The 16,398-nt window shown below is 49.0% G+C and overlaps 1 protein-coding gene across 2 annotated transcripts; it reads right to left on the minus strand.

The window, feature by feature from the left end:
- Positions 1-1,979: 1,979 nt before the first annotated feature.
- Positions 1,980-14,870, minus strand: ctps1b (CTP synthase 1b). 2 transcript variants are annotated; one of them, XM_084463147.1, is made up of 18 exons: positions 14,816-14,870; positions 13,566-13,752; positions 13,300-13,470; positions 12,324-12,424; positions 11,847-11,963; positions 10,211-10,294; positions 9,521-9,601; positions 8,616-8,767; positions 8,173-8,305; positions 7,653-7,741; positions 6,332-6,426; positions 5,231-5,293; positions 5,023-5,066; positions 4,843-4,939; positions 4,305-4,360; positions 4,083-4,179; positions 3,332-3,476; positions 1,980-3,066 (listed from the first exon to the last, which is right to left on the minus strand). In XM_084463147.1, exons 2-18 carry the CDS (start codon positions 13,729-13,731, stop codon positions 2,988-2,990), a joined length of 1,770 nt encoding a protein of 589 aa, XP_084319273.1. In that variant the 5' UTR covers positions 13,732-13,752; positions 14,816-14,870; the 3' UTR covers positions 1,980-2,987. The 2 variants fall into 2 exon arrangements, with proteins under 2 accessions (XP_084319273.1, XP_084319274.1); XM_084463148.1 differs by lacking the exons at positions 13,300-13,470; positions 13,566-13,752; positions 14,816-14,870 and adding an exon at positions 12,828-12,841.
- Positions 14,871-16,398: the final 1,528 nt, after the last annotated feature.

The raw sequence follows: 16,398 nt of genomic DNA on the forward strand, positions 1-16,398 counted from the left end.
TTTTTTTGTTAGTTTTTTTACTTTCAGCACTTTTGAGCAATTTGAAATTTTCTGTACTGTTTTTATGGTTAACCCACTTAGACATTTTTGCCATTTTTACTCAATAATTCTCTCGAAATGAATTAAACCCACAACTTTTTAGGGCAGGTTGTCAGAAAAGAATGTATGCAAGTAATCTTTAAGTTTATTTTAAAATTTTAACCTAAAGGGTCTTTGACCCTTATATCGACATCATACTTTAATCTGACGATTTTGTGTCCATTAGTAAATTGTAGAGCATGCCATCACCTATGCATACAAGCAAAATGAGCCCCATCTGGCCACAGGGGGCGCTACAGCAATCAATTGCGTTTTAGACTTTTAAGCATTTTGGCTTGTTATAGCGCCACCCCGTGGCCAATTTGCTGCATATTTCTCAACTTACCTTAGGATATACTCTGGCACTACTGTACCAAGTTATGGAAAAATCGGCGTAGCGGTTAGGCCTAAACAGGAAATTAGCTCTCTAGCGCCCCCATTTGAGTTGATCGGGCCAATAATGCAGGGGTAGCCTTGGGGTATATGTGCGGATACGCTAGCAAATATTTGTGGTGTTTTGTACAAACTTTCAGAAATTATACCACTTCATGTGAAAAGCCACGCCCTCTGCAATCTTCATTGGATCATAGTTTCAGTTTTATTCAACTTTTCAAAAAATGCCGAATCAGAACTTTAGATATTGGTCCCTAGATTCTGTCTACCAAGTGTCATGTGAATCGGTGAAAATGTCTAGGAGAGATTTTAAGCGTTTTTCAAAAAATGCAAAATTCCAGAAAATGTACATAACCGGAAGTTATAGGTTCTTCTCAAATTTGTTAATTGTGAGGAGATACATTGGTATGCAAAGTTTCATGACTCTACGTCAAACAGGGCATGAGCTATGCCTGTTCAAAGTTCGCAATTTCAGTGGCCTGCTATTGCGCCCCCTATTGGCCAATCGATGCGAGACTTGCTCCATTGCCTCATCACATGATCCTCTACCATCATGCAAATTTTCATGAAAAGCGACCAATCAGTTCTATAGGCTGCCATTGACTTCAATGGCAGATGAAAGAATAATAATACCATCAATTACAATAGGGGCTTCGCACTTTGTGCTTGGCCCCTAAATAAACTACATGCAAGAAACGACATTTGTCTAAAATGGACACATAAACAAGTGTGGGTAATGTAGATTCACCCACATTAAAATGAGACTGTTTCGTAACCAAAAATAAACTTGTCGTGGTCCCTTTAACTTAAAGTGAAGTGAAGAAGGCAGTGTGTGGGAGTTATAACGCTTTACTAACGACTAGGGGTGTAACAATACATCGTGCCACAAGATCTCACAATATAAAAACCTGACGATATGCATCGTCAAGGTGAAAAACGTTTCACGCTTTTTTTTTTTACTTGTGTAAAGCGACTTTGGGTACCCAGAAAAGTGCTGTACAAATTTGATGTGTTATTGTAGGACTGGCTGCAAATAAACCACCATCACCTACTAACTCACACCCTCGTCTGTTCAAACAAATCACTGAAAAAGATGAGAGAATGCAGATAAGTGATTGTATTAGATCAATATTAGATTAGATTGTCCTGATATCGTTCTAAAACATTACAAATTGGAACTATAGGGCAAACAGCATTGTTTTGCATTTTGTCTTTCTAATAAAATACTATTTTCCCAGTCATATATTCATCATTCGTTTTGTAAAAAAAAAAAAAAAAAAATCATATCAACATTGTGAACCCAACATTGTGTATCGTGAGTGCGTGTCGTTACACCCCTAATAATGACAAATTTTAAAGACAAATTGTCATCAGAGTTCAAACTGATTCCAGTCAAAACCACTCGAGACAAAATCTCTAACCTAGATGAAAAAAGGAGTCATCTCTCTTTCAGATAGCATAATGATCACACCCACCACTACATATCAAAAGGCACATTTTTGATATCATTAAGGTTTATTCAATTCGTCTCAATCTGAAACTTTTTTCCTTTGATAACTTGCATGTACACACCATACAATACAGTGAAAGATGAAGTAAAACAAGAGTAACATGAATACAGTTCAGCTTCTCTGAATATCGGCAGTGCATTGGCATGAATGCCCATCTCAAAACCATAGATACATGTATTTAAATGTATTTATATTTACAGACACACCACTTAGCATATAAACATACAACAGGCATCGCAAACCTTAAAAAGCACTGAAATAAAATCAAGATAACTCGTCATATTGCCATAATTCCTCAACCTTCCCAACTCATTGGTGAATCATTCTTTAAATACTGTATCTCCAACATGGCTTTCTCTGAAAGAGAGTCGTCAGAATACTTTGTTTACATTATATTTTGATAACAAAATATTCCCTCCAGGTTGGACCAATCCCAGACATCACACCCCTGTGTCTCTTACCCCCCCAGTCTCCCTTCATCTTCATATAAAGGCATATCCAGAAGGAGAGAGGAGTGAAGGTTTGCTACCTATTGCAATTCATTGTAGCAATCAACCGTTACATGTCTGAGGAGTCCATTTTGTTTTTGTGTGCCTACTACTACCATGTCAAGATTTTGTCAGGCAACGATTTCTTCTAGATGTAACCTCGGTGCGGGGTGGGCCGTACCATTCATCTGAAGGGGTAACTGGGGTCAGGAGGATGAGAGGCCGGTGTGTTGAGGTTGAGTTCATACAGGAGAGGTGGACGGGCGTGAGCGGGCAGGAGGGTGTCTGGGACCGACGTTCCCTAGGAGCCGGGGGGGAACCTCCTCACTGGCGTTCCCTAGGAGCCGGGGGGGAACTTCCTCACTGGCGTTCCCTAGGAGCCGGTGGGGAACCTCCTCACTGGCGTTCCCTAGGAGCCGGTGGGGAACCTCCTCACTGGCGTTCCCTAGGAGCCGGGGGGGAACTTCCTCACTGGCGTTCCCTAGGAGCCGGGGGGGAACTTCCTCACTGGCGTTCCCTAGGAGCCGGGGGGGAACTTCATCTCGGAGATGTCAGAGTCGGGAGAGCTGCTGCCGCTGCGGTCGCTGTAGGTGTCTCTGAGAACGGAGGGAGGGAGGGGAGGGAGGGAGAGGGTGGTCACGTTTACCCAAATCAACAGTCATCATTCAATACATCTCTCTCTCTCTCTCTCACACGCGCGCACACACACACACATTACACTCTCTTGCACTCTCTCGCACTCGCTCGCTCGCACACACAAATATTGCTTTTCTGACTGGTTCTTATTCCAGTACATTGTTTCGTTTTAGATACGATCATAAACGTGTGAAACGGGGAACAGGGCGGTTGGTGAGGCGTTACCGTGGCGACAGCCGGCAGCCCTTGAGCAGGTAGCTGGGCAGCTTCCCAGCAGCCGCCAGCAGGAGGCCGAAGTACGGAGGAGACGGCTTGATGGGTCTGGAGGTGAACTCTGGGTGGTACTGCACCCCCACAAAGTAACCATGGTCTGAGACAGACAGACAGACAGACAGAGGGGCAGACAGACAGAGGGGCAGACAGACAGAGGGGCAGACAGACAGGCAGACAGACAGGCAGACAGACAGACAGAGGGGCAGGCAGACAGACAGACAGACAGAGGGGCAGGCAGACAGACAGGCAGACAGAGGGGCAGACAGGCAGGCAGAGGGGAAGACAGGCAGGCAGAGGGGAAGACAGACAGACAGAGGGGCAGACAGACAGGCAGACAGAGGGGCAGACAGGCCGACAGACAGACAGGCAGACAGAGACAGGCAGACAGACAGACAGAGACAGGCAGACAGACAGACAGAGGGGCAGACAGAGACAGGCAGACAGACAGACAGGCAGACAGAGACAGGCAGACAGACAGAGACAGGCAGACAGAGGGGCAGACAGGCAGACAGACAGACAGAGGGGCAGACAGAGACAGGCAGACAGACAGACAGAGGGGCAGACAGACAGACAGACAGAGAGGGGCAGACAGGCAGACAGACAGAGAGGGGCAGACAGACAGGCAGACCATCAGACCGTCAGATAGTGTTTTTATTGACCAATTCCTTATTAGAAACCATCCAAGAATGACAAGCGATCTTACCGTCCAGCTCGATGATCTCCATCCTCTCTCCCTCCACATCCTGGCCCACAAAATGGAAGCCCTTCTCCTCAAAATGATGCTTCAGCTCCGGGTTCACCTGGGAGAGGGACACAGGACGGACATTTAGTCCAGTCACACTTCCATAGGTCACCAGTTTCGCCAGCAGTTCCAAACTAAAAGAGCGAGTCTAAGCGCAGACAGGTCACTCTCTCTGCCCAGTACCTCAAAGCGATGTCTGTGTCTCTCGTCCACGTAATCTGCGTCTCCATAGAGCTTTCCTGAGTGAGAGAGAGAAAATCATAGAATCCATCAAATCAAACTTTATTTGTATAGCGCATTTCATACACAGTGGCAACACAATGTGCTTTACAGAGAGCAATGGGAGGGGGGGGCATAGGTCCCACCCCTACATATTCCAGAGGGAAGCAAAAAAACAGTTTCACCCGGGGGCCAGAAGAGTGAGCTGTAAAAATTCTTCCCTGACCCCTCTCAACAAGACGATCGAGCAAGATCCTGGAAAATGTTTGTCTATTGGCTAAGAACATATACAGAGCAGTAAACATGGGCTAGATACTTCATAAGAGAGACATGACTAACAGGAGAGTGCACAAATAGTTACAGAGAAGTTGTCTACATGTTAGGCCATTATGTGTTGGCTATCCCTGTAGTCTCTAATATGATATTTGAGTGGATCATATAACGAAGCCCAGGAGCATCCTGTGGGCCAGTCTCTGTACGGGTGATTCAAACCAGCACTCACTCAGAACGCTGGTGTTGGATTTGAAGATGGTGCGTCTCTTCCCCAGCCTCATAGTCCCGCCCATCTGCCCGGGGTTGTGTTCCGGCATGTCAATCACCTGTCAGAGAAGGACCAGGATGTAGCAGGAGAATAGGACAGGCTGGCTTGGCCTGGGTAGATATAGTAGCATGGCATACTCACCACTGGGTGTTTTGAATCGGGGTCAAATTCTGTCGAGTTGGCATCTGAAACCACACACACATTCACTGCATTAGATATGTTTTTTTTTTTTTTAGATCAGTTTAGCTGATGTTGACTAAAGTATTCTATCCTTGTTGAATTATGCAACATCTTCAGGAATGAACATCAAAGTGATTCCTCCAGGGCACCGGGACGGTCGTGAACTCACCTTGCCAGCCGAGAACATTGCGTGCGAACTCACACACCGCCAGCTGCATGCCCAAACACACCCCTGCACAAAAAACAACACGATATCGCACAACGGTATGCTACACATGAGGTTTCATGAAAGTGACGCCATCCTAATAGCTGTAGTCTGTGGATTGTGTTCAAAATTGGAGTTATTCTAGATACGATTTGCATAAGGTATCAGATTGACACGTAGTTATAGATGGAACCATTCTAGGGCCCTTACTTTTCAGTGTTACAGTAATCCATTCGGCTGCTGATAAAAGCATGCATTAGTCTTTCAGTGTCGGTCGATAAAAAAAGATGTCCTTGTCACATTCTTAATATGGGCCTCAAAATTAAGATGGGAATCGAACACGACACCTAGGTTTCTGACTTGGCTTTTGGTGTTCAGTGTCAGTGTTAAGTGCCCAGATAGTCTCTCCCTTTCAACTTAATCACCAATGATCAACACTTCTGTTTGACTTGTGTCCGTGATTTTTTCGAGTCGACAACTTCTGATATATGGGCCATAATTTTCTGAATGCACAATGCAGTGTCTCCGTGTCCGTTTTTGTATCTGTAGCCTACAGCTTTGGTGCTACAGCAGCGCTTGTTTATTAAAGCGTGTTTCTCTCTTCATCGTGGTGTTTTTGTCACATTATTATCATTGATAGTATGAATTTCTATAAGTGCACCTCTCATGCTTTTCGCAAAGTTGCCTGTATCAAAACCCAGGTAACGTTAGGCCTATTTTAGTCTCATTAATTAACGCAAATTGCTCAACGGGTAACCGGTTAACCGGAAGAAATATGGCTGTTATGCCGGAAAGGAAAATATGCAATTTCTCCCACCCCTAATCCAAAGTGCTTTCCATGTTACAATGAAGGCCTCTCATCCACCCATTCACACACACATTCACACACCAATGGTGGCAGCTGCCATGCAAGGTGCTAGCCTGCTCATTGGGAGCACTTCGGGGTTCAGTGTCTTGCCCAAGGACACTTCAACGTCGTCAGGAGGAGGCGGGATTCGTACCGCCGACCCTACGATCATTGGACGACCCGCTTGACCTCCTGAGCCACGGCCGCGCCCTGCTTACCCAGGAAGGGCTTCTTCTGTTTCCTGGCCCAGCTGATAGCGTGGATCTTCCCCTCTGTTCCCCGCACGCCGAAACCTCCTGGTACCAACACGCCACTGTCAGGACACACACACACACACACACACATCAGCTCCAACCTTAAACCTCCTGGTACCAACACGCCACTGTCAGACACACACACACACACACACACACATCAGCTCCAACCTTAAACCTCCTGGTACCAACACGCCACTGTCAGGACACACACACACACACACACACACACACACATCAGCTCCAACCTTAAACCTCCTGGTACCAACACGCCACTGTCAGGACGGACGGACGCATGCACGCACACACACGCACGCACGCACACACACACACACACGCGCGCTCCAACCTTAAACCTCCGCGCTCCAACCTTAAACCTCCTGGTATCAACACGCCACTGTCAGGACGGACGGACGCACGCACACACACACGCACACACACACGCGCTCCAACCTTAAACCTCCGCGCTCCAACCTTAAACCTCCTGGTATCAACACGCTACCATCAGGACACACATGAAACCCCAGAGCAGAGACATGCAGTCCTGGTTCACACACTGAACCCAGTTCCAGTGACCTGTTCAGTTAGCTAGTGAACAGGATTAGATAATATAACTAGCAGGGGCTCTTAGGCTACAGCAGTTTTGACAGCACTGTAGCTGAATGTGATATCAGCTGTGTTTTCATGTGATATCAGCTGTGTTTTCATGTGATATCAGCTGTGTTTTCATGTGATATCAGCTGTGTTTTCATGTGATATCAGCTGGGTTTTCATGTGATATCAGCTGGGTTTTCATGTGATATCAGCTGTGTTTTCATGTGATATCAGCTGGGTTTCATGTCTGTAGCCTCATGACCCACCTTTGTTCTGAGACCTTTTGGAACCGGTTCTAGTCTGCTTGGGTTCAGCATTCTTAACAAAAGCATTAGCATGCGAAGCGTATCCGCATTCATCAGGGTACCATCGGGGATGACGTCACAGACAGGGACACACTGTTCCAGCCGTGTGCTCAACGCTGCGCCCCCCGGTGGCTCACCACCAGTGGTGCATCAGTCATTAATCGGAAAACAGAAAACTGCGTTTCCGCCGACGCCACAAATTAAATGAGCGCCATCCGCCCGGGCGTGTGCGTAGAACCAGCGCCACACACCACGGGGAAAATCTCAATATACAATAAAAGTTTGATATAATATAAAAGGGCGGCGTTTGAAAGTGGACAGACGTGGCCGGCGTTCTGCCGGGGCGTTCTGCCGTGGCGTGTTGCCGTGGCGTGCCGGACACTCACTCGGCGCTGCAGAGCTTCTGCCAGGCCTCGTGGTACTTCACAGGCTCCTCCTGCAGGCTGCTGGCCTCCAGGTCCGCTGAGTCGATGTACTGATGAGGGAGGAGGAGGTGGAGGGAGGGAGGAGGAGGAGGAGGGGAGGGATGAGGAGAAGGAGGAGGAGGGAGGGAGGAGGGGAGGAGGGAGGAGGAGGGAGGATGGAGGAAGAGGAGGAGAGAGGGAGGGAGGGAGGGAAGAGGAGGAGAGAGGAGGGGAGGAAGGAGGAGGAGGGAGGAGGAGGAGGGAGGAAGAGGAGGAGAGAGGAGGGGAGGGAGGAGAGACGCATGACAGTGAGTGTTCCGCTGGGTGATTATTTGCCAGGAAATCAATTCAAGTTTAGGACTCAGAAGGCCTTACGATGAAGGAAATCCATTTTTTATCTTCGACTCTAATCGAACCCATGTCCGGCAGAGCGGTTAAGCGGCCCGTGCGTACGTAGAGCGCGTTCGCAAAAACAAGCGCGTTGCAAGTCGAGGATTCCTACCTTGACCTCTAGTTTGTGGTTGATGGCGAGGGCGGAGTGCTCCAGGGCTTTGATGACCGAGGCGTAGGAGTCGGTGAGCTTGGTGTACTTCCCCACCAGGGCGATGGACACGTGCTCCAGCAGCCGGTCAGACCTGGGACCAAACACACGCGCTCAGTCCCGCCCGAGGCCTCGCTGACCAGCGTCTACAGTAGGCCCCTCCCCCTGGACTGCCCCGCTAAAAATGGCCTTTTTGTCTCGTGTACGCTTGTTCACAGCTGAAGACAAACATGTGTCCCCTCTGGGATTAATCAGGGCTTGTTAAATTCAGTTAAATATTTACGATTTTTTGATTCCGGGCAACACTACGTGCTGTACATTGAGGATTTAGCCATCCAAGAAAGACAGACTACAAAAACTACAGCTCCCACAATCCCTGGCGTGCGCCAGGCGGAGGGGCTGACCTGTCGGACATCTCCTTCCACTTGGTGAGCATCTTCCTGCCCCGGGCCTCGATGGGCAGCTCCAGACGGTGGCTGAAGAAGCCCACCACGCCCTGCTCCTCCAGGAGAAGAGGCACCCTGTACACCGACGACACGTCATGAACACAGATCACCTGGGGGGGGGGGGGGGGGGGAGAGAGAGAGAGAGAGTGTATGAGAGAGTGTGTGTATGAGAGAGAGAGAGAGAGAGAGAGAGAGAGTATTGAATCAACTATGGCTCGGTAGGTAGGTGTCTCATTAGTGACGCAAGGACGCAGCAGTTCCTTCAGAGAGAGAGAGAGAGAGAGAGAGTGTGTGTATGAGAGAGAGAGAGAGTGTGTGTATGAGAGAGAGAGAGAGAGAGAGTGTGTGTATGAGAGAGAGAGAGAGAGTGTGTGTATGAGAGAGAGAGAGAGAGAGAGAGAGAGAGAGAGAGAGAGAGTGTGTATGAGAGAGAGAGAGTGTATGAGAGAGAGAGACAGAGAGTGTGTGAGAGAGAGAGAGACAGAGAGTGTATGAGAGAGAGAGAGAGAGAGAGAGAGAGAGAGTATGAGAGAGAGTGTGTATGAGAGAGAGAGACAGAGTGTATGAGAGAGAGAGAGAGAGAGAGAGAGAGAGAGGGAGAGAGGGAGACAGAGAGTGTATGAGAGAGAGAGAGAGAGAGAGAGAGAGAGAGAGAGAGAGAGAGAGAGAGAGAGGGAGACAGAGACAGAGAGAGAGAGAGAGAGAGAGAGAGCGAGAGAGAGAGAGGGAGACAGAGAGAGAGAGAGAGAGAGAGAGAGAGGGAGAGAGGGAGACAGAGACAGAGAGAGAGCGAGAGACAGAGAGAGGGAGACAGAGAGAGAGAGAGAGAGAGGGAGAGAGGGAGACAGAGAGAGAGCTCCTACCTGAGTGGGCTCAACGTGACAGAACATGGAGATCTTCTCCTTCACAGCGTTGTCCAGAGGTGTAGCGCAGCGACACATGATCTGAGAACATGGACACACACACACACACACACACACACACACACACACACACACACACACACACACACACAGATTAACATGACATGGCCACATCGTTACACCGTGTTGGGAATATAATATTAGAGTGAAGAAAACACTAAGCTCATGTAAGTCAAGTAGGGAAAGTCAAATAGAAAAAATATAATTTTGCATAATCAAGCAAATAATAGGCAAAATCCAAGAATCATTAAACTTATTGCTAAATAGACAAAGTAAAACTAACATTAACCTCATCAAAATTAACCCCCAAACCCCGAGTGCTGTCTACCACAGGACAGAGAGTGCAGATATAGAAAAAGGATGCAATATATTCCTCAGAATTTGATGTATGTTACAAAAAAAAACTATTTAGGAAAAGGATATGCAAGCACGGTATTATTGATTCAGCATTTCAATATTTTCACATTTGAGACAAAGTCAGCTGACTTCAGTGAGTTGTCATGCAGTCAATATTGGGAGTTGCAAAACCTATTTGACCCGGTTGGAAAGCCCAGCGAGGACATGATCATCATCATGATTGTGGTCTCAAGCCCAGCGAGGACATGATCATCATCCTGATTGTGGTCTCACCAGGTCTGGAGACAAGCCCAGCCCCCTCAGCTCCCTCACACTGTTCTGGGTGGGCTTGGTCTTCTGCTCACCTGTGGCAGTGGGCTGGGGGGGGAGAGAGGGAGAGAGAGAGAGAGAGAGAGAGAGAGAGAGAGAGAGGGAGGGAGAGAGGGAGGGAGGGAGAGAGGGAAAGAGGGAAGGAGAGAGGGAGAGAGAGAGAGGGAGGGAGGGAGAGAGAGGGGGAGGGAGAGAGATAGTGGGGGGGAGAGGGAAAGAGGGAGGGAGAGAAAGAGACAGAGGGAGAGAGGGGGAGGGAGAGAGAGGGGGGAGAGAGAGGGAAAGAGAGGAAGGGACAGAGAGAAAGAGAGAGGGAGAGAGAGAGAGAGAGAGAGAGGGAGGGAGAGAGGAAGGGAGAGAGAGGGAGAAGGAGAGGGATAGAGAGAGAGATAGGGAGAGATAAGGAGAGAGAGAGGGAGAAGGAGAGGGATAGAGAGAGGGGGAGAGATAAGGAGAGAGAGAGGGAGAAGGAGAGGGAGAGAGAGAGAGGGGGAGAGATAAGGAGAGTGAGTCAGTCTCTGACAGACCTCAGTCTCATGATCAGGTTCACAAACACGAGGAAGAATGAAACAAGGAAATAAAAGGTTTACGGCTCGCTCACTCACTCAGTCACTCACTCACTCACTCAGTCACTCAGTCATGTAAATAGTCACACAGAAAATGAAACAGACATGACTTGTTTCACTTTTGAAGTGAACTGCTGTTCCAAAGGTGAAAAGCTGAATGAGCGGCAAGTCTGAAGCAGTAGAGGGTCAGAGCAGTAGAGCGTCAGAGCAGTAGTGGGTCAGAGCAGTAGAGGGTCAGAGCAGAGCAGTAGAGGGTCAGAGCAGTAGAGGGTCAGAGCAGAGCAGTAGAGGGTCAGAGCAGTAGAGGGCAGTAGAGGGCCAGAGCAGTAGAGGGTCAGAGCAGTAGAGGGTCAGAGCAGTAGAGGGTCAGTAGAGGGTCAGAGCAGTAGAGGGTCAGAGCAGTAGAGGGTCAGAGCAGTAGAGGGTCAGTAGAGGGTCAGTAGAGGGTCAGAGCAGTAGAGGGTCAGAGCAGTAGAGGGTCAGAGCAGTAGAGGGTCAGTAGAGGGTCAGAGCAGTAGAGGGTCAGAGCAGTAGAGGGTCAGAGCAGTAGAGGGTCAGTAGAGGGTCAGTAGAGGGTCAGAGCAGTAGTGGGTCAGAGCAGTAGAGGGTCAGAGCAGTAGAGGGTCAGAGCAGTAGTGGGTCAGAGCAGTAGAGGGTCAGAGCAGTAGAGGGTCAGAGCAGTAGAGGGTCAGAGCAGTAGAGGGTCAGAGCAGTAGTGGGTCAGTAGTGGGTCAGAGCAGTAGAGGGTCAGTAGAGGGTCAGAGCAGTAGAGGGTCAGAGCAGTAGTGGGTCAGTAGAGGGTCAGAGCAGTAGTGGGTCAGAGCAGTAGAGGGTCAGAGCAGTAGAGGGTCAGTAGAGGGTCAGTAGAGGGTCAGAGCAGTAGAGGGTCAGTAGTGGGTCAGAGCAGTAGAGGGTGGGTCAGAGCAGTAGAGGGTCAGAGCAGTAGAGGGTCAGAGTAGTAGAGGGTCAGAGCAGTAGAGGGTCAGAGCAGTAGAGGGTCAGAGCAGTAGAGGGTCAGAGGCGTTGTTCCCTACCTGAGGAACCAGGCTGACGTGGATGTTACAGAAGTTCTCCCGCTTGACCTTGAACTGGAACTGGCGGAAGGCCTCGATGAAGGGCATGCTCTCGATGTCTCCCACCGTGCCGCCCAGCTGCGGACAGAACACGAGCGCGGTGACCCCATCGTCACCATGTTATATTACGTTCCCTTTTTACTGTCCTGACAGACTTTCTTGCCGTGATGCCGCTCTTAGAAAAACCAGATGAGCGCCCCGGTAGCTCGGTGGGCTGGGGCGCGTACCGTGTAAAGGCTAGTCCTTACCGCAGCGCCGCGGGTTCGAATCCGGCCCACGCCCCTTTGCTGCATGTCTCTCTCTCTCTCACCTTTTCTCTCTCTCTCTCTCTCCTACACTGTCCTATCCTAATAAAGCAGAAATGCCGTTAAACTATATCTTTAAAGAAAACCACATGACGATGACCGCCGTGATCAGACCGCCGTCGGCTCCTCCCACCTCGATGACGCAGACTTGAGGCTCCACCCCGTCTTCGTCGACGGAGACCGTGGCCTGCTTCATCACCCACTCCTGGATGGCGTCTGTGATGTGGGGCACCACTGAGGGGGGAGGGGGGCAGAGAGGAGGAGGGGGGGGGTCAGAGTCGACTCGTAGGGGCACACAGACTACGGCGAGGCCGGCGTCACGCATCGCGTCAAGCTCTCCGAGGTTTACGAGACCTTCGGGTGCTTTTCCCTGTGTCACGTTCGCCACACTGTAGGACACCTTATTAAACCTGTTACCAAGACGACCAAAACAAGCGCTTTAATTGGATAGCGAACCACCGCCCCGTTCTTCTGTTTCCCTCCAAAAAATGTATTCCCGTTTGGTCGCCCGAGGCACCACCCCCGATGCGCTCTTGCCTGGAAGAGCGTTCTCTGACCCTGCAGTCTTGCCCAGGCAGCACCGCACCCACCCCTTCTCCGACCCCTGACCCCCACCCCCTCCAGAGCGTCCTCTCACCCTGCACCGTCTTGCCCAGGCAGCACCCCACCCCTTCTCCGACCCCTGACCCCCACCCCCTCCAGAGCGTCCTCTCACCCTGCACCGTCTTGCCCAGGCAGCACCCCACCCCTTCTCCGACCCCTGACCCCCACCCCCTCCAGAGCGTCCTCTCACCCTGCACCGTCTTGCCCAGACAGCACCCCACCCCTTCTCTGACCTCTGACCCCCCGGCCCCCTCCAGAGCGTCCTCTCACCCTGCACCGTCTTGCCCAGGCAGCACCCCACCCCTTCTCCGACCCCTGACCCCCACCCCCTCCAGAGCGTCCTCTCACCCTGCACCGTCTTGCCCAGGCAGCACCCCACCCCTTCTCCGACCCCTGACCCCCACCCCCTCCAGAGCGTCCTCTCACCCTGCACCGTCTTGCCCAGGCAGCACCCCACCCCTTCTCTGACCTCTGACCCCCCGGCCCCCTCCAGAGCGTCCTCTCACCCTGCACCGTCTTGCCCAGGTAGTCCCCCCTCCTCTCCTTGTTGATGACCGACTGGTAGATCTTGCCGGTGGTCAGGTTGTTGTCTCTGGTCAGCCGGATGTCCAGGAAGCGCTCGTAGTTCCCCAGGTCCAGGTCCACCTCGCCGCCGTCGTCCAGAACAAACACCTCCCCTGGACAGGAGAGGAGATAAGAGAGTCACCTGGACAGCCCGATGTCACGCGTCACATAACCCAGGGAAGGACGTCGACCGGACCGGACCACTCACCGTGTTCATAGGGCGAGAAGGTTCCGGCATCGATGTTGATGTAAGGGTCGATCTTGATGGCGGTGACGTGCAGACCACATGACTTGAGGATGGTGCCCACGCTGCTGGCGATGATGCCTTTGCCGATGCCCGATATGACACCTCCAGTGACAAGAATATACTTCATACTGGCATGTGAAACCTAAACCTAGACACAAAGAAGGGGAGAATATCAGGTATTGGATACCGGTGGCTAGGTGTGTGTGTGTGTGTGTGTGTGTGTGTGTGTAGCATTGGAGTTGGTGCTTGCCAGTCCCAATTTAAATGAGAACAGATACGTTGTGGCTACTAGTCCCTTTAGCCTATTTCCAAAGCACATTTAAAAACAACTCATGTTGACCAACGTAGGCGGTAAAACCACAATAAAAATCACAAATAAAAAAGACAAAGAAAAAACAAAAACACCCACATCAACAAACACAGCACTAGGAACAACATGACAACATCAGGAGGGTCCAAACGCTCAAGACTTGCAGCAATCAATGGAGGGGGCAGATGAGAGAGGGAGGCTATTGCAGGGGGCAGATGAGAGAGGGAGGCTATTGCAGGGGGCAGATGAGAGAGGGAGGCTATTGCAGGGGGCAGATGAGAGAGGGAGGCTATTGCAGGGGGCAGATGAGAGAGGGAGGCTATTGCAGGGGGCAGATGAGGCTATTGCCCTCTATCTATCTGTAACTGGAACCAACATCGACGTGCCTGTAGTACATTTCACAAACATGTTATAATGTGACACTCGCGGAAATGACATGGCGGGAAACTGAAAATAAACCAGCTCACTTCTCAAATCCAGCTCAGTACACTTTAACAAAACATACTCAAATCTTCTCTAGGGTGAAGTTAGTTATCCCGGGGTATTTGGTTACGTGGCCGACACATTTAAACCCATTGAAGTCCAACCATTAACTTGCAAGCTAACTTGTCCAGCAAGCCATCACAGAGAAACACAGATCACATTATTATCACCTCGCTCATCCCCAAACCAGCTCAGAGCATACTGGCACAATCAGCTCACGTCAGATATCACAACCCATTTCTGAGCTACATTAGCTAGCTAGCTGTTAGGAGCACTTTAAAAGACAGGGTATAGTAGATAGCTACTGGCTTAGCTGTCTATCAGTATGCTAACGTTACTTACGACCATACGAACTCACCGTTTAAACAGTTAAATCTTATATTTCATAGATAGATAGATAGTAAGGAATGTGACCCACCTGCTCTGCTTTCACTGCTGCGACACGTGTGGGACAAGCTGACTGAAGAGGGACGTTACAGACGCTGCAGACGTTGCGTGGATTTGCGCAGATCTCCACTGAAGATGATGGACCGGGTCCTGCTGTCGAGGCTCAGCTTAGACCAGGCATTCATTTGTTGGATCAGTGCAGCGCGAATGCCGGGCCGATCCCCATGGTCCAATCACCATGGTCCAATCACATGGGCCAATCACATGCGTGAACAGACCACGGGCCAATCACCATGGGCCAATCACATGCGTGAACAGCCCACGACAGTGGCGTCACAGGAATTGTTATGCGGGATGAATTTCTCCAAAAGAGTGAAAAACAAAAACAAAACAACAACAACATACATTTCTTCAAAAGAGTAGACTGGAAGACTTTGCTAATGCTAAATGGACTGCACTTATATAGCGCTTTTATCCAAAGCGCTTTACAATGAAGGCCTCTCATCCACCCATTCACACCATGGATGTATTAATAGAATAGAGATTCACACATAAACACACCAATGGCGGCAGCTGCCATGCAAGGTGCTGGCCTGCACATTGGGAGCAATTTGGGGTTCAGTGTCCAAGGACACTTCGACATGTCGTCCGGAGGAGCCGGGGTTCGACCGAACCGACGACCCAACGATCATCGGACGACCCGCTCTACCTCCTGATCTACAGCCGCTAATGTCTCATGGACTCATCAACGAAAGTAGAGGGAATTTAGTTGGAGACAGTGGCATGACACATGAAGAATCGTTATGAATGTTTATGACTGTTGTCATTAAGTGTCATTTGGTCAATTATGTCATTTGAATGCAAAGTTGACATTGAGATGCATTTGTTATGACAACTTCACATTAAGGCGACATAACCTGTCATAATCATGACATATACTTAAACTTATACATTTAATGAAATTATTTAGCTTTATTTTTTAACATTACATTAAACTGTCATATGGGGTTGGGTTTGACATTGGCTGTCATGAGACCATTATAATCATGTCACGAATATTTCCCAATTACAGTAACCGTAGTTGGGAAATATGAAGTTGGGAAGTAATCTTGTCATAAAGATGTCATTATGTTGTATTACACTCTTATAAAATCATTTGACAGTGTAATACAACGTAATGACATCTTTATGACAAGATCAAATTGTAGTTGAGGTCAAGGAAATTATTCATGACATGATTAGAAAAGCATTTGACAGTGTAATAACACTTGTTGACATTTTAATGACTAGACCAAAATGTACCACTATAGTTGGGGTCAAGGTAAATATTCATGACATGATTATAATGGTCCCATGCCAACCAATGTCAACCCTAACCACATATGACCCATAAAGCTAAATAGTTTCTCGAAGTAGGCTATGACAATTAGGCTGCTACAGGTATGTTACATGTATGATGGGTTATGTCATCTTGGTTAATGTGAAGTTGTCATAACAAAGACATCTCAAACAACATCAATTTTGCATTAAAAATGATTGAATTGACCGAATGACACTTAATGACAACAGTCATAAACATTCATAAAGATTCTTCATGTGTCATGTCATTGTTAT

This window comes from Borostomias antarcticus (genome assembly GCF_949987555.1).
Source record: "Borostomias antarcticus genome assembly, contig: scaffold_184, whole genome shotgun sequence".
Taxonomy (NCBI): Eukaryota; Metazoa; Chordata; class Actinopteri; order Stomiiformes; family Stomiidae; genus Borostomias; species Borostomias antarcticus.